The following is an 18,810-nucleotide window of genomic DNA, read 5'->3' as shown; positions in this document are numbered from 1 at the left end:
TCGTGGATGACGTCGACAACTTGCTGAGCTGTGATTGGCCGGTAGTGTGGGACATCCAGAGTTCAAGCTCCGCCCCCAGCATCAGCTCGTCTCCTACCTCGTCCCTCACCACTCACAAGAAAGCAATAGAGGAGATCGTCTCTGAATGTCACCGCTGGGGACAAGTGGATTTATTGGCATGTTCTTTACGGAATTAATGCGACTTTCTGATTGAAAAGAAGCGATTCTATTGAATGTGGGCTGCAGACGTCGCGGCCTCATATCATTGCGCAACTGAATCCAGCTCGACTTATTCCTCTACTACTGGATGAGCTAGCTTTTAGCCAGCACGCTTTTTAAACGGGGCTGGAACGCTTCAAGACCGCTACTCATACTTGGGAATCGAATCGGATTGGGGGGAACAGAAATCGAGCATTGCTTTGCATGCGCCACTGCAGAAGGACTTTCCAAGCGCGACTTTTTTGCATAAATTCTACCTTTTTGAGAGGGTACATGGATTGGAAACCAGTTAGAACAAGGAAGTCTTGATTAACTTTATAGCTTCCTTATTAGCTAGCCATTAGCTAGCCGAATAGCTATTACAATTTGTGTATTGTGGCTGCAGCTGAGGTGGTCGTACAGCCCAGCCCCCAATTGAATAGTAGAATTGCCGTCCAATCTTGCATAGTAAACGGCTCAGTGTAACACAATTACCGTAGTGGCTAGTGTAAAGTCTACGTTTAAAAATAATAATAAAATGATTCCCGACAAAGCTCCGAAGGACGACGTCTTCCATGCAGCGGAGGATCTGAAGGCGAAGGCTCACGTCCCGAGCTTCGAGAAATACAAGGAGCTCTATGATAAATCCATAGAGAACCCAGATGGTAAGCAGGGCTGCTTTTGACATGTCCACCACCACCGCCACCAATGCATTTGGGGAGGAAAATAAATACATGGGAAAAGTGAAGACGACAGACAGGGAAAATGTATGGATGAAACCCATTTTTATATGATATAACCTTGCAGACTATTCAACGTGTTTCAATGATCAAGCACTTACCTGTCTATTACACAAAGGCATAAATACGAGGCATTAAGTACACCACCATACACCTGCCAGAAGATTCACACATCTTACTGTGAGTCCATTGATAGGCAATGAAGGCTTTACAATCTCATCTACCACAACACTCAATTCAATTTTTTCTCTTCCTTTTATTCAGTTGTGTATGTTTAACGTAAATGAGCTCTATTTAGATTGGTCCGGTTTGATATCGGTTTAGATGGACATCATTGATGTGTTTTATTTCCTACGGATGATTTAGCTCTGTAATATATCTTCATGTGAATCATGTCTCTCCCTTGTTGTCCTCCAGAGTTCTGGGGAGATATTTCCAAAGACTTCTTCTGGAAGACCAAGCATACGGGCCCCTTCATGGACTACAACTTTGATGTGACCAAAGGGAAAATCTTCATCAAATGCATGGAAGGCGCCTCCACCAACATCTGCTACAACCTGCTGGACCGCAACGTGCACCATCGCAAGCTCGGCAACAAGGTCGCCTTCTATTGGTCAGTAGGCATCTGAAGGGATGAACCATATACCTCTAGTGCAATATGAATTAGAGTCGTACCTATCCAATCACAAAACACTGTTGACTTTATGTAGACATTTTTTTTACTGAGCTCATTGGATGGGGAGTGCGCATCTCAGACTGAGATGTGATGGTTATATCAGCGTAACGGGTCCCTTGAGATTCTACACTGCAGCTTCCATGTAGGTAACAGTTGAAAAGTAAAATTGTATCGGAATTAGTGTTATTCTCATTGTGCAGTGTCATGGCAGTTTCTTTGTGAGATATTGCGTCTAGGACTATTGTCAATAGTCCCCTCTCTGGTAGCCTCAAACACATTTTTACAGAGCCTTTCTCTCTGTAAGGCTTTCTGTTTCGGCATTTTCTCCGTAAATCAAGGGGGGATCTATCTCACCCTGCGTTCCCCCCAAGCAGATATCTTTATGAGAGGTCACTGTTTACTTTTGACCAGTTTGCCTCAGGCAAAGGTTAATCCAAAAAGGGGCTTTATAACACTAGTTAAACGATGGTTAGATAATACAAGGAATAGAAAACCAGGCTTAAATGATTAGATAGAACCCCACGTATGAGTTATTCCATTACAGCAGCAGGGCACAAACTCTGCTCCATCACTGTGGTGACTGCGGTCTGTTGACTCGTCCACAGTCTGAGAAGACCCTCTGTGGATCCTTCACAGAGGGTCTCTCTGCACTTTGATTCGGCCCAATCGGAAGTGATATGCCGTACAGCATCCGTCTTCTCAGATTGTGTTTGTTGTTTACAGCGTTTGGCCGATGACTCATGGGCTTCGGTCCTACTTTACCCTATATTTCACCGTCCACGACTCGTTCAATTGTCGACTCGATGACGTTTTTTAAATTTTCATCGTGTAGCTCTGGCCTTTACAATGTGGACAACGAGATACCGAGATATACTACGAGATCATGTGCGGGACTAATCTGATAAAACGGTGTTCTAATGGTAGAAATTCTCTCATTCTTCAGAATGAGCTTTTTATTCAGAGAACATTGATTCAGAGCATTTATTTTCTTAAAAGAATTGGCCCCGGGCCCCCAGTTTAATACGCCTGTTGCGACTTTGGGCCTGTCATTTGTGTGTATGGTCTCCGTCATATGTGTGCTTGCATGTGTGTTTAGAGGTTTGATTTTATGCCTGAACCCAGCACGCCGCAAGCCCAGGGGTCAGTTGTAGAAATGTCCCCTTCAGTTAACCTCCTTGTTATAAAGCATGTTTTGCTATGTTGTAATCTTAAACCATTAGTATCAATCACCTTGGTTGATACAGAATAAGGTTACAACACGGTGCAGTGTTATAAAACATGTTGCATTGTTGTAACCTTAAACCTTCGCTATCACCCCAGTGGTGGCTACAGAATTAGGTTACAACAATGGTACATTGTTATACTACATGGCTCCGCTCTCAGATTGTGTCAATCTCCAAAGATTTCTGTCATTGAGGTTTCTCTGTAATCCACTGTGTGTGTGTGTGTGTGTGTGTGTGTGTGTGTGTGTGTGTGTGTGTGTGTGTGTGTGTGTGTGTGTGTGTGTGTGTGTGTGTGTGTGTGTGTGTGTGTGTGTGTGTGTGTGTGTGTGTGTGTGTGTGCGCACACAATGGCATTGAAAGCTACCAGAGAAGAGGATGATCAATGCAGGCATTGTTCCGAACAACCTGTCCGTCTTGCTGTCAGTGACTTGAATCAGTCGAACAGGCAGACGGAAATAGTTTGGATGGTAGTTGCCAATATTTCACTCTGATTGACTCTAATATTTTTTAGAGTCAATATGTATGTTCTTTAAATTAGTCATATGTCTACCTTGGTTCAACAGTGAAGCGCGTAGTTTACCTGGGGCCTGAGCGTGTTATGTAACTCACTTCTTACTTTACTTCTCCTTTGGTGGGTAGCTGCTCCTCTGTTCGCCTCGGGGGAAGCAAACGTGTTCAACTCGAAAGATGCAACGTACCGGCCTGCCACTTATTTGAATGTCTTGTGTGTCTTGTGTGCATGCGAGCGTCCCTGGCCAGCTCATTTGTATAGTCAGTCTTGGTACACTACTGTTTGGCCACAGACAGGAGGCCAAACAAATACAAGGAGCAATAGCTGCATAATGACCAACCTGTGTACTAGCAGATTCTTATACAAAATCATTTGTACAGTTTTTAAAATATTGCTTTTTGAGGATACAGGATGGTTTATAGGCCAGGCCGTTGGTTTACCTCATCCCTTCTTCCACCAGCGTAACCTATGTCTGCACTGACTGTGAGATGCTCGGACGAAAGGCATCGCCATATTGATTGCATTGTAATGGTTCATTTGAGAATCAGCAAGGAAGAAATCTTGAAGAAATGCATAGTAGGGGATCCCTTCTTCCAGGGATGGAAGAAGGGATCCCCTACTATGCACGTGTTTCTTCTCAAGATATCTTCCTCGCTGATTTATTCAAGTTCTTTCCTTGGGTAATCGGGGATGTCATAAATATTTGACCTGTTATCCCCGTTATGAGTGTAATGGTGATTAAGGGATTTACAAATAATATTGAATTGAAGAGTATCAACAGGGTTGATGGCTTACTATTACCACAGTGGTAGGGGGACTTTGAGGACATGGAAAGAAGAAGAAGGAGGAGGTTGGGAGAGCGACTGACATAGAGCAGACAGACAGACAGACTTGATGACACTCCAGGGCTTGGGTCATGTGAAAGGAGTGTGTAAGCAGACAAGCAATGAGGTCATGTATTGTACGGTCTCTGCATCACACCAAGCCATTTCCCTGTCATGCGCATGGCTAAAGAATAAGCCTTACACATCTATACTAACCCTAAAACATCTAAACAACCCCCCTTACCCTAACTCTAACTCATCTCTAGTAGTCCTAACTCATCTATACTAACTCTAACTCATCTTTACTAGTCCTAACCCATCTATATTAACCCTAACCCATCTAAACAAACCCCCACTATACAACTATACAAACTGTAACTCATCTGTACTAAACCTAACTCATAATAACCCATCTGAACCAACTGAAACCCATCTGAACCAACTGAAACCCATCTAAACCAACTCTTAACCATCCATACTAACCCTCACCATTTTAAACTAACCCTACACCATCTATAATAACCCTATCCCATCTATACTAACACTAACTTCTCTGCCCTATAGACAATTTTGTTGCTTTCTTAAAATCTTAAGTTGCACAAAGAAAGTACCATCTAATCTGACCTGCTTCTTTCACTGCCTTAATATCCTCCCAAGTCGTCTACGTTATCTACACTGGCTCCCGTTGCCAATGAGGTCATACCGCCGTTTAGAACGTGTCCACTCCTTTTGTCCTCTCCCTCGTCCCTCTGTATTAAAGTAGCTCAGCTCAGAGCCAGGCAGGCTTGGAACTCAGCAGTATGTATTCATGTAACATGGCACCGTTGTCAGAAGCTATCGCACTAGCTGCTCTGTAGACGTCGGGGGGCCGGCCCAGTCTATAACCGGAGCCGCTGTGTGCACCAGGACCGCAGGGTCGCCAACACTGCAGGGCCACAACATGACAAACCCGAGGAAGACCTCTGTGGTGAAAATGGCCACATAGCGTTCCTCATCTGAAAGTTAGTTGAACGGTTGTGTGTGTGTGTGTGTGTGTGTGTGTGTGTGTGTGTGTGTGTGTGTGTGTGTGTGTGTGTGTGTGTGTGTGTGTGTGTGTGTGTGTGTGTGTGTGTGTGTGTGTGTGTGTGTGTGTCTCTCGCCCAAGTACGGTCATCTGAGGTGAACAGGGCAAGTAATGGCATTGTGAAGCCGTCGTTTGTGGCGCTCATTCCGAGGTTTGTTTGTGGTTGTCGCATCCAGGGAAGGCAATGAGCCCGGGGATGAGATGACGGTGACCTACCGAGAGCTGCTCCAGAGGGTCTGCCGCTTCTCCAACGTCCTCAAGTCACAAGGTGGGTCTCGGTGAAGCCGTGTCCGGAAAGCCCCCCCCCCCCCCCCCCCCCGCTGTTTACATGACAATGACCACGTCCACACCCAAAGAGTTTTAGAAAGTCTCTGATCGTCCACACAAAACACAAAAATGCTTTCAAGTCAGCTCTCACATCGGCATTCCAGGTCAGCAGGTGGTGACGACGAGTGCTGCAAATCAGAACGCCACCCAAGAATGATAATTACACGTGAAACATGATTCCATTGCTATTCACAAAATGAACCCCCTCAATGCCTATTTCATGTCTATATATTGATCATCTGGATGATTGATGATGATGGCTCTTCTTTATCCTCAACTCAAGGTGTGAAGAAGGGCGACCGGGTCTCCATTTACATGCCCATGGTGGTGGAGCTCGTGGTGGCCATGTTGGCGTGTGCCCGCATCGGCGCGGTGCATTCCATCGTCGTGAGTGTTCTGCGTGGCTAGGTGGACGCTGAATACTGCCCCAGTAGTGATGTGGGGGCTCTCGCCAGGGGGTCCACTGCCTTGTGCTCATGTTTTGCCGTGTGTTCTGCAGTTTGCTGGTTTCTCGGCGGACGCGCTGTGTGAGAGGATCCTTGACTCCCAGTGTTCGTTGCTTATAACCGCCGGTGAGTAGAGTGGTGCATGCAAGACAAAAATAATAATTAAAACCACGCCCGTTTGTACGGCTGCCGTTGGGAGTTCACTTTCAGAAAGGTACTGCAAGATTGTTCAAGAGGTCAAGATTTTGTTCATTGAAATTAGCTTTGTTCTACCAAAGTAGAAGGTAGAAACTGAACCATTCATATGGTTCAGCTGAACAGGATGGATTACAATGGATGGATGTCTAGACTGGAAATACACGCATGCACACACACACACCCACGCGCACAAAAAATCACCCGAATGCCCCTCTATGCTTCACCGGTTAACTGTACACAAACATAATGCACAAAGGTCCATGCACACATTTTATCTCTCCAGACTGCAACGTCACTTGGTTGTGTTTTTTTTCAACTCATGATGATAGTTTTATCAGTGTTGTTGGGAACCCATAAAGGTTGTTCAATTGTCTTGTAATACATGCGCATCAAAGTCCGAACGGCCTCTATTCTCCGCTAGTATTTAGTAGGACTTCAGTGACGCCGGCCTGTTTATCTCTGTGGACTGTTGTCCTGCGCTATAGCCATCAGATACTGCAGGAGTCTACGTGGATTGTATACGGCATGCACACATGGACGCAGCAGGAAGTATCTCCCCAACTTTATAAATAATGACCATTGTTTTCTCCCTGGCTCTCAGACGGCTTCTACCGGGGAGATAAGCTGATCAACCTCAAGCTCATTGCTGACGAAGCGCTACAGAAATGCAGAGACAAGTAAGCTCAGCCTGCACTCGCACACACAGGATATAGGACAACACGTCTATAGCTTACTGCGCGCTACATAATGATAAGAACTTTAATTGAAATAGTGCGATACAGCTAACCCATCTTTACTAGTCCTAACCCATCCATATTAACCCTAATCCTATCTCATCTTTACTAACCCTGTCTCATCTACACTAGCACTAACCCATCTATACTAACCCTTACTCTTCTGTACTAACCCATACATCTATACTAACTCCAATCCCAACCCTTCTAAACTAACCCTAACTCATCTATACTAATACTTACCCATCTATACATACCCTGTCCCTTCTAAACTAACCCTATCTCATCTGTACTAACCCATACCCCTCTATCCCAACCCTAACCCTTCTAAACTAACCCTAACTCATCTATTCTAACCCTATCCCTTCCAGTGTTTCCCCTACCATTGTTCAGGCCTGGCGGGCCGCCAGGCCAACAACCGGCCAAAAAAAGGGGGAAAATGAAAAAGAGAAAAAAAAAAAAAAAAAAAAAAATGTTTTTTTTTTTAATTATTATTATTATTAGCCATAATATCATAACCATCCAAGCTCACCACCAGCGATCTCAATATGTATTGGTGCTTTATGCTCCTGTACATGAAATTAGTTTATATTATATCAACTTTGTTTTTAGAAAAACACTGTTTATTCTCCGGCAGAAGAACCATACCATGAACCGATCGCGTAAATGCGACGTCTGATTGGTTCAGCCCGCCGTTACCATGGACATTTTTACTGCCCCCGCGAAACACTAGCCTCGTCCTTATATGTCCATAACTTAACCAACTTGTGATGGCTAAGCAAGTGTTTTATATGGAAATAACCAACAAATACTCTAGCATCCCGTGAGAAATGTATAACAAATCACACCATCAGCTCTTACCACCGGGCCTAAAAAAAATTCTAGGGGAAACACTGCCTTCTAAACTTGCCCTATCCCGTCAAAATGCACGGGACATCTTCAGTGTTGCTGTGTGGAGGCGCTGGACGGGGGAGCCGTGATAACCACCGGCCCGGTCTGCTTGTGTCCCTGCAGAGAGTTCCCTGTCCGCAGGTGTATCGTGCTGAAGCACCTGTCCAAAGAGACGGAGCAGGCGCCGCCGGGCTGCCCGTCTCCCCCCGCCAAACGCCCCTGTCCTGACCTACAGGTGAGAGAGAGAGAGAGAGAGAGAGAGGAAGAGTGAGTGAGTGAGTGGGTGGGTGACTTCCTTGAAGGACAATCAGTCAGTGCGCTTTGCGATGACCGTCCACCAGTTCTGCCTGTACATCCTGTGTTATTCAGCCGCCTCTTCACTCTCATGTAACTCTGTGTCCTCTTGGGTCTCTTGGTGCTTCAGTTGTACCGTTGTATTGTGCATATGTTTTTATTCTTTCCTTTTTGTAACCCTTCTCCATCGTAACCCCCCCCCCCTCCCCCCCACCCCCTCCCCCATCTCCTCTCCAGCAGAACAAACAGACAGACAAAGTTAGGAAAACGCGCCCCGCGCCCCAGGTATTTTATACACCACCGCGCCCTCCCACTCCGACGCTCCTGCATGGCAGATTGTACCCCTCGACTGAATCCTCAGGGCCCTGAGGTTCGCCACCAGCACCTCGACCTCAGGGTTTAAGGGCATATAGGATATAGGATCCAATCTATCAGTGTACCGCTCCTAATTCACAATGAAGAGTAAGATCTGAATGGAGCTAATTCAAAATAATTGCCTGCTCAGCAATAAAAACTGTTGGTACATTTCGACAGTAATCCTTAGAACGAAAATAACCTGGGGATTTTGTGTGAAGGGGCGGGGTACAATTTCACATTTGATTATGGTCGTTCTCTTGTCAAAGTGCAGGAGCACGGCAGATGTAGCTGTAGTGTGTGTGTGTGTGTGTGTGTGTGTGTGTGTGTGTGTGTGTGTGTGTGTGTGTGTGTGTGTGTGTGTGTGTGTGTGTGTGTGTGTGTGTGTGTGTGTGTGTGTGTGTGTGTGTGTAGGCTTGTCTCCCTGTCCTCAGTTCCATGCGTGTCCCAGCTGTTCACTAGGCGTGTGGTCTTTCTTAACACGTCGCCGTCGCTCTAAAGTCCCGGCCAGGGAATTCAAGCACCTCATAAGTGCTTGAATTCATGATCCAATATAGGCCCTTCCACGTGCACTACGTGCTTGACATGGTGTGTTTGCGCATGCACAGCCACACACGGGTTCAACGAGGCAGCCACACATACTGTCACCGGAGTAGAATTGCGGACCGTTGTGTTGTAGCTACAACAGAACACTGCATCCTCGTATGATAAATACACATTAGCTACGTTTGAAATCTAATCGTATTTTCTCTTGAGTTAACAAACTTTGGGAACACTGATTCTCGTCATGTTCACCACAAGAAGATAACAGGCTGATGTTGTCGTGTTGTAGGTTCATATCTCTAGTGTGTATTAACATACGAGTCAGCTCCGGGACGTAGCTACACACAGCTGTTGCTAGCGGCTGGTTCTCACAATGCCAATGTCAATTTCTAAACAATGTTGACAATAAATGCCGTCTTCAAATTGGTAGATGGACTTTTATGAGGATACAGGTTGTTTGAACCCTTATGCCATTATTGTGGAGAATTGCATTGGCCTGGAATCTACCTGTTGGTCTTAGATGTGAGTGACGATAATACTGGGACATTATCACCTTTTTCACAGTCAGAAACGGACCTTGTCCTCTATTGAATAGCTCACAATTTTAACCAGGCTATGTGTGGATTACCCATATATATGTTTTCGTTCTTTGATACCCTTGCTATTCTTTAAATCCTCGCCCAGTGCATCAGGTCACACACAGGGTCGCATCCCGTCTGAAACGTTTCATCCGTCGTCCCCCGCGCACCACCATCATCAACCCGCCTCCCCTTGTTCTGAACACTGTTTGTGCCCTCGTGTCGTTCTAGCTAGCTTTGATAACAACATCTGTGCTGAGCTAACTCTCCTATGTTTTTTCAAGGATGTGGAAGTGTTTGACCCTCCAGTGCTCCTTTATATGCTCTGCGACTGATTAACAATGATTGCTCATTGTTTTGTTTGTGTGTGTGGTTTTCTGCATTCATTTGTGTTTACGTGTGTTTCCGCTCGTATGTGTCTGCGTGTGTGTGTCTCTGTGTTTTTCGGCGCGTGTCTGTTTGGGTACGCGTCTGCGTGTGTGTCTCTGGATATGTGTGTCTCTGTGTGTGCCGGCTTTCGTGTGTCTCTGGGTGCATGTGTCCCCGTGTGTCCGGCTCTGTGTGTCTCGTCCCAGGTTCCCTGGAACCCGGATGTGGATGCGTGTTGGCACGCTCTGCTGCGCGGCGTGTCTGACGAGTGTGAACCAGAGTGGTGCAACTCAGAGGACGCCCTCTTCGTCCTCTACACCAGCGGCTCCACGGGCAAACCCAAGGTACACGCACACACACACGCGGAAAGAAACACGCGCAAAGACACGCACACACACACACACGCGCAAAGACACACGATCGCAAGTGGAGAACACAAAAACAAGCCAAGACACACACACACACACGCACAAAGACACACCCACGCACGCGCAAAGACACGCAAACACCCGCAAAGACACACACTACCCCAGCAAAGACACGCACACGCACAAAGACACAGCCACACGCACACAAAGACACTACCCCAATAAAGAGCACCAATAAAGACACTTTAAGCAGCCTTGCGTGGCACTCGAAGCCCGCCATGTTGCGTGAGGCGTCTCAATCCCCCCCCCTCTGCCCCCTGCAGGGCGTCCTCCACACGGTAGGCGGGTACATGCTGTACACCGCCACCACCTTCAAGCTAGTGTTTGACTACCAGCCCGACGACGTCTACTGGTGCACCGCCGACATCGGCTGGATCACGGGCCACTCCTACATCACCTACGGGCCGCTGGCCAACGGGGCCACCAGCGTTCTGGTGAGTCATGATGGCGGCGGCGCTGGGGGCGGCGGTGGTGACGTGGCACTGTTGACCGTCTTGAGTGCACTCGGGTCGGATTCGTCCTATGGAGATGTTTGGTAGTCGACATGGATCACAATGGGAAAGATGTATAATATGAACTAGGGCTAGTCTGTTACCATACATCACGTACAACTGAATACCCTCAGTTGTATTGTTGACAATATATTGGGTCAATTGAATTCCTTAATAAAGAATATTATATAGATAATCAATATTAACTTGTTTAATTCAAACCTGACCTGCTGCTGAGGATATACAGTTTTTTACATTTTTTATGTTTTTTAAGAATTGGATAATCCATACTGCGATGAAACTTGTCACCAACCCCGACCGTGTGTGTGTGTGTGTGTGTGTGTGTGTGTGTGTGTGTGTGTGTGTGTGTGTGTGTGTGTGTGTGTGTGTGTGTGTGTGTGTGTGTGTGTGTGTGTGTGTGTGTGTGTGTGTGTGTGTCAGTTTGAGGGCCTGCCCACCTACCCTGACGTGGGCCGCATGTGGGACATCGTGGACAAGTATCACGTGAGCAAGTTCTACACCGCCCCCACCGCCATCCGCCTGCTGATGAAGTACGGCAGCCAACCGGTGCAGCAGTACGTCTCTACACCCGTCTGTCTGCCTGCCTGTCTCTGAGTGTCTGTCTGTCTGTTAATGCTGTCGAGCTGGAGTTCAGTTATTCAGGTCTTAACGTGTAACCACACCAAACCAGCACAGTGGCCGCTCCAGGTTTATCCCATCACGGTTGTTATTATTACTAAAACCTTTGCAATACTGTCCCTGTGACCAAGTGCTTTACAACCAGACTGCTATTAGTCTCACTGTACGTGTCCAGGACACAGGTGTTGTGTTACTACTGATAATTCCGCTTTCTCAACAAGCAGGAAGGGTTGCATGAAATGTAGACCACTCTGCCTTTCTGTTATTGAACGTGATCGTTGTGCCTTACCTGTAAAAGGAAACATTCGAGGTCCAAATATGGTCGTACAATGGTTATATTTCCTCATTCTCCTGGGTAACAAAGGCCTCTATGTCCAGGTACAAGGGCTATAGTGTTTGTGTGTGTGTATGTGTGTGTGCGCGCTTGTACAGACGCTCTATAACCATAATGTGTGTGTGTGTGTGTATAGGCACTCTCTAACCATACTGTGTGTGTGTGTGTGTGTGTGTGTGTGTGTGTGTGTGTGTGTGCGTGTGCGTGTGCGCGTGCGCGTGCGCGTGTGTGTGCAGGCGCAGCCGTGCGTCCCTGAAGGTCCTGGGGACGGTGGGAGAGCCCATCAACCCGGAGGCGTGGCAGTGGTACTACAACGTGGTCGGGGAGAAGAGGTGCCCCATCGTGGACACCTTCTGGCAGACCGAGACGGTGGGTACTACTGCAGTAGTCTACTGTTACTACTGCAGTATAACTATACTATACTATATAAAGATCACCTTCTGGCAGAGGGAGACGGTGGGTACTACTGCAGTAGTCTACTGTTAGTACAGTACTGTTAGTCAACTGTTAGTACAGTAGACTGCAGTATAACTATGCTATATAAAGATCACCTTCCCGTAGACTGAGACGGAGGGTATGACTGCAGTAGTCTACTGTTAGTACTGCAGTACTATACATAGATCCCGTCCTGGCAGACTAAGGATGCGTCCGAATACTAAGTTTATACTATTTCTGTGCAGTGTGTACTACTTCACCGTTAATGTAGTACGTTCTACAGCTATGCGTAGAACGCCTCCGAACGCTTCCGAACGCCACCGGACCGCCACCGGACGGTTGGAGGTTACGTATTTCCCTTCTGTGCGCTGCACAACAGATGCCTACAAAATGCCTTCTGTATAAGCAGTCAAGTATGAGTATTCGGATGCAGCCTGAGACTTGCCTCGATCCTTTTCTAGTAATGAACTATCTGGAGAGCTGTTGGTCAAACAAATGTTGTAACTTCTCAAGCCATGTCGTCTAGTCTTTTTGTGTTCAGTGTACTTTTAACGGTCTATGAACCATGTGGTGTGATCGTCTCTTAGGGTGGACACGTGTTGACTCCTCTGCCTGCTGCCACACCCATGAAACCTGGCTCAGCCGTAAGTACAACCCACACCGCGTCTCCTCCACATGCCCCTTAACACCAATGAGACGGGCGCCAGTGTACAAATACCACCTTTCCTTTATGGGGTTCATGGGGCGATATTGAAGACAGTGGAAACTTTGAATCCGACGCCTGCCGGGTTTCTCCGTAGTCCCATCGTTGTGTCGCTACCGAAAATAAGAAGGCAGACATCGCTCATCCAGAAAGAACGATGAAAGTGGAGTGAGTGGCGGGAAAGGAACACCCACTGAAAACCGCCCGTTGTTTCTGATTTCCAGTGGGGAGGGACGGGTTCAGGGCTGGGACTCCCACTAGACGCGATGGGTTGCCCCACATTTTTTAATTGTACGTTTCGGGATCTGTATTTTAATGACGCAATTCGTATAGGGATATAGCCCGTTTAAGGAAGATCAATATCACGTTGACACATAAGCACAGGTAGTGTGTCTGAAGGGTCTGTGTTGTTGCGTCTCCCCCAGACGTTTCCGTTCTTCGGCGTGGTGCCGGCCGTTTTGAACGAGTCCGGAGAGGAACTGGAGGGCCCCAGCGAAGGATACCTGGTCAGTCGGCTTTTCAAAATAAATGTTTATACTGTACACTTTTCAAATTAAAAGTCCTGGCAGCAAGCCGTTTCATGCTGACTTGAAAAACTCTTGGATTCTATATGTTAAGAAGAATCAAACAATCTTCCCAGAAAAAAGGACAAGACAACATAATATGAACAGAGTTGGATAAAATCCTGAAACAATTTAGTTATTTTGTAAACCTGGTATTCAAATGTCAGTCCATGTAAACGAAAGGGACGATTTCAGCCTGGTGACCGTGGACTGTGTCCCCCCCTCCAGGTTTTCAAGCAGCCCTGGCCAGGTTTGATGAGGACCGTCTACGGCAACCACCAGCGCTTTGAAAGCATCTACTTCAACAAGTTCCCCGGGTACTATGTCACCGGAGACGGTAGGACAACAATAAACTGACTAGATCTTATTCATACGGTTTGATCTATATAGCGCTTGTCTACAAACTCAAACACACACTCTTTCTAACATAAACAATCTTATCGATAGAGAGCCATCTGACGTTCTGGACGGTTGCGGCACATGGTGAACAGTATGGTGATGTGGCTTTGTTTTGGTCCTGTAGGTTGCCGTAGAGACAAGGATGGCTACTACTGGATCACTGGGCGGATAGACGACATGTTAAACGTCTCAGGTTAGTGTGTTGTGTGTTTGATCGTAAAGCTACTGTAGGTAAGATGTTAAATTTGGGAGAAGTAGGAGAGGGCAATTCAAGAAAATGAACAACCCCCATAAAAATCCACCCTCTCTGTGGATCATTATCTCTCATTATCTTTTTTTTTTTTTCAACTTAGTTTTTATTAAGCATTTTTTGCAACAAAACAAAGATATACAGACAGAATAACAATACAGATTCAACTGTCGGCCCGACAGCCTTCTTTTGTCCTTATCGGAAATGTTGAATGGGTCACAGAGGTCGTACACAACAAGTTTATCTATATGAAATTTTGTCATATAGTTTATAGCTACCGGAAAGCAAACAGGATTCTAATGCCGCTTTTCCACTGCATGGTACCAGCTCGACACGACTCGACTCGACTCGACTCAGCTCGCCTTTTTTGCGTTTCCACCGCGATCTAGTACCTCAAGTGGCTGCTTTTTCTAGTACCGCCTCGCTCTAGGTTCCAAGCGGCTGAGCCGATGCTAAAAGGTGACGTCGGCAGACGGCCGGCCACTGATTGGCCAGAGAGTGTGACGAAGTCACGAGAGCGACATGGCAACCATGCTGGTAACGATAGAACAGCCATAGTAGCGCCGCAGCCAACATATTCCACTTCTTCAACATGCCAGCTAATAATACGAACACGAATACCATCGCATCGATGTTCTCCATTGTTGTTATGTGGGTTCTGTCCATGTGTGGGTTACGTAGGTGTTGTTTGCGTCGCGTACAAAAATACGTCACTGCCCTTTCGCGCAGACGACCCCGCCCACGTCCCGGAGGTACTATTTGCGGTGGAAAAGCACCCGCGCTGCTACCGTGTCGAGTCGTGTCGTGTCGAGTCGAGCTACATGTGCGGTGGAAAAGCGGCATAAGACACCAGGACATTGACACACATCCTGTGGTGGACTATTATCTCGGTGTGTGCGCGTGTGGGATTGACAAAGCAAAATTGATCTCCAGGACCTTCACCCTGAAGAGTGTACCTTACTTATATTATTAACGGGGCATTCCACTCCCCATGAGCTGAAGGATGGCCATGTCTTCTCTAACGATTGAACACTCCAATGACGGCTCTTCACCGTGGAACGTCAATCAGACCTCGTGAACCCCCACGACATGCCTTCTTGTCCCCAGGTCACCTGCTGAGCACGGCTGAGGTGGAGTCCTCCCTGGTGGAGCACGAGTCGGTGGCGGAGGCTGCGGTGGTGGGGCGCCCCCACCCCATCAAGGGGGAGAGCCTGTACTGCTTTGTGACACTCAACCAGGGGGTGACGTACAACGCCGCGCTGGAGGCCCAGCTCAGGAAGCAAGGTGTGTGTGTGTGTGTGTGTGTGTGTGTGTGTGTGTGTGTGTGTGTGTGTGTGTGTGTGTGTGTGTGTGTGTGTGTGTGTGTGTGTGTGTGTGTGTGTGTGTGTGTGTGTGTGTGTGTGTGTGTGTGATCGTTCGTGGGGCGTTAGCATAAAACCAGAGGTAGGGGCGGGACATAGCTCGTCAAAAAGGGGGTGGGTTTTATCGTGCAGGCCAGGGTAGAGGTTTGCCGCGATAAAACATCAAAAGCCAAAGCTAGCTATCAATCACCGTGCTTTGATTACCGTTGAAAATGGAGCAATGTAATCAGATGAAAAAGGCGTCAGTTTTATGAGGCAGGGATGTGTCATAACTACATAATACAGCTGTATACCTGATTTGCACCAATTTGTGGACAATACCCCCCAAAAAAATGAATTATTATTTTAAATCTATATCATGTTATCCCAGTAAATCAATTATAGGTAACCCAATTTGAATATTCTTTGTGTCTCTCTCAACAGTCCGGGACAAGATAGGAGCGATCGCCACTCCAGACTTCATTCAGAACGCGCCGGCACTCCCAAAGACCAGATCTGGTAACACAACAGCAATGATCCTTAACACTAGTGTGATGCTAATAGATATGGTGATGATGGTTGGACTGCTTTTATTATAATGAGCTAGATGGATGAGGGATGTACGACAAGGACTCCTACATTCTGTACTACACATAGTAAATCAAGTAACACTCAGGTTATATGACTGTAAGGAGTCGTACAACGCTGGAATTATATAATACTTGAAATGATCCTGAAATTGCTCATTTCATATGAATATTGATAACGAAAAAACATGGTGAAGCCATTGTTAAATGTCCGAACAAATATTGTTCCCTTTGTATTGGCGTGGACTTAACTGTGCACATGATAAGAGGGATAGGTGGTCCACAATCACTGCAGGGAGACAGACGAGATGGTTGACTACATCCCTGGTCTATCTTCTACTTTCCTCTCGGTCTTTCTTTTTCCTTTCATCGTCCCGCTACACTCTCTCGCTTCAGAGTGCTTTAATGACATGGAACACAAATTCACTCTGCGTCGTACAAAAGTGTAAATGTGCATCTCTCTCTGTCTCTCTCTCTCCCCCCCCCCTCCCAGGGAAGATAATGAGGAGGGTGCTCCGTAAGATCGCCCGCAACGAGCGGGACCTGGGCGACATCTCCACCCTGGCCGACTCCTCCGTCGTGGAGCAGCTTTTTGAAAACCGCTGCAGCGTCTGACCTCCTGTCCTCCAGGGGGCACCCATGAGCCTCCAGGGGGCACCCAGGGGGCACCCATGAGCCTCCAGGGTCCTCCAGGCAGCCCCGACCCTCAGCCCGGCCATCGAGGGCACAAGTCATCAGGGCAGGAACCCAAGGGGAGGACGATGGAAGAGGGATTCCACCATATGCCGCTTCAAGAGTAGAATCAGCTCCTAGACAAATTATGTGTTTCCAGTAGGACCTCCGCAGTGTTTCCGAGTGGGCAAGTTCTCTTGGGTCGCTTACAGGGGTTCCCACTTTCGACTTCTTTATGTAAATCTCGTGAAACGGGGGGGTCGATTGCTCCGTTAAGGTGTGGACTGTTCCATTGCTCCAACAGGCCGGATGAACCTAACTGTTATGAAAACGGCATGCCTTCTTCCAGGTCATCTTGCTCCCATAGCCCTCAGAGAGACCTGCAGTATTGCTGTTTAAAGCTTTTTTTGCTCTTTTTTTTTTTGTCCATTCACTGAAACGATTCTCATTTTTTCAATGCTTTTTGTTGTGGGCTTTGTGGATATAAGGGGATTTTACTTTGACGTAGGATGTGTTTGGTTTTATTTCCATCGCCGTGTTTGTTCACTGAAATCTAAGAACTAATCGAGTCCATTTCCTGCCATACTTTTACCAAATACTCACCCAGTATCTCAGTTTATTACATTGGTTGGTTCACCATGAACACTAAATCCATTTTTAACTTGCTCAATTTGTTCAAGGGGGCGATGGATGAGCAGTGAAACAGAATCCGTTCTGCAAGGAAAAAAGAAAGAAAACAAAAAAACATTTTCCTAGCCGTATCCTATTTCACAAAGTGGAGCTTTTCTCTCCTGGTGCGCCTCGTCGACCGAGTAGAGGCACACTCGGCCGGTCCACAACCTCAAAGGAACTTCACCCGGCGCCGACGCAGAGCTGGGAATAACGCTGTGCTGAAGGGGAAGGGGTTTGAAACTCTCTAGCCACACACGTGGGGCTACCCTGGATCCTTGAGTTGTACAGGCTACAGGAGAACACATTGTACAGTCGTCGATTGTTGATGAACCAGATTTAGAACCGGGTAGAGCTATATCATTTAACGTTGGTTTGCTTTGTATATGTGTCTAAAAGTGCCAACGTATGCAGCTATAGAACAGGGCAGTGTGTGTGTATTTTGGTGTCTGGTGTGTTAATTTTGCTACTGCTAATCAAAAGGCACATTTGTTTGTATGAAAGAAATCAGGAGCTTAACTAAACAATTATTAATGTTTGTGGTATGTGTGTTCTTAATGTCGATGTGAATGCAACAGTAAATGTATACGACTGCTGAAATATGAATGCATTATTTTCTTAATGAGAATACCGATTGTAGGTCGGTAATATCTGTTGTCTGATGTGAAATGAATTCACATCTACATAGATACAACTAAACCTTCTTTATGAATAAAAACAGCACTACAATACTAATAAACCTCCACCAGAGGACAGTGTTCTCCAAACTGATGACGGGGTAGGCTGATGGAGAGGGATATTGAAGGGATAGGAGTTTTGGGCCACTCACACTAGGGCCGCGGCCCCGTGCCCGAGCTCATTTGCATACTAAAGTCTAGAACGTTTGGCTAGTGTGACCACGCCATCCGTAATCCAGCACGAAACAGCCCCTTGGCCACGGCACACTTGGGAGAGTTGTGCCGTCGCCAAAGTGCAGATGCTAATGAGATGACACGCAAGGATACGCAACGTGAGCTGGATGACGTAGTCCTTGCGCAACCCTTCTTTATAGGTCCATGCCCTTCCCCACAATCTTTTTAAACAATGGCGGCAAGCGGTTCACGAGTGGGTTTACGTTTGTGCAATAGTGAAGTCGAGTGTTTACTTGAAATTTGGGCCGACGTCAGCATTCAGTCACAGCTGGACACCACGCTTGGTGATGACGTATTTATCGTATTACGACGTGATGACGTATGTATGAAGGAGCAATCGTGCCCAGGCCACGGCCTTTGGGAGCAGTGTGAACACGGGCCAGCGGGGGAGTGGGGAGGGGGGGAATCATGCTGAATCTT

At 46.9% G+C, this 18,810-nt stretch overlaps 1 protein-coding gene across 3 annotated transcripts; it reads left to right on the top strand.

Moving 5' to 3' along the window:
- The first annotated feature begins 79 nt into the window (after positions 1-79).
- acss2 (acyl-CoA synthetase short chain family member 2) lies at positions 80-18,582 on the top strand. Of its 3 annotated transcripts, none has more exons than XM_056594512.1 (19): positions 80-863; positions 1,356-1,551; positions 5,412-5,503; positions 5,846-5,949; positions 6,062-6,134; positions 6,808-6,883; positions 7,955-8,066; positions 8,366-8,410; positions 10,176-10,313; positions 10,661-10,831; positions 11,330-11,463; positions 12,098-12,230; positions 12,884-12,940; positions 13,425-13,505; positions 13,791-13,899; positions 14,086-14,154; positions 15,319-15,495; positions 15,996-16,070; positions 16,632-18,582. In XM_056594512.1, exons 1-19 carry the CDS (start codon positions 737-739, stop codon positions 16,751-16,753), a joined length of 2,091 nt encoding a protein of 696 aa, XP_056450487.1. In that variant the 5' UTR covers positions 80-736; the 3' UTR covers positions 16,754-18,582. The 3 variants fall into 3 exon arrangements, with proteins under 3 accessions (XP_056450487.1, XP_056450486.1, XP_056450489.1); XM_056594511.1 differs by having other exon boundaries at positions 8,363-8,410; XM_056594514.1 differs by lacking the exon at positions 8,366-8,410 and having other exon boundaries at positions 16,632-18,581.
- The last annotated feature ends 228 nt before the right edge of the window (positions 18,583-18,810 follow it).

This window comes from Gadus chalcogrammus, chromosome 7 (genome assembly GCF_026213295.1).
Source record: "Gadus chalcogrammus isolate NIFS_2021 chromosome 7, NIFS_Gcha_1.0, whole genome shotgun sequence".
Taxonomy (NCBI): domain Eukaryota; kingdom Metazoa; phylum Chordata; class Actinopteri; order Gadiformes; family Gadidae; genus Gadus; species Gadus chalcogrammus.
This window is presented reverse-complemented; position numbering and strand designations above follow the sequence as displayed.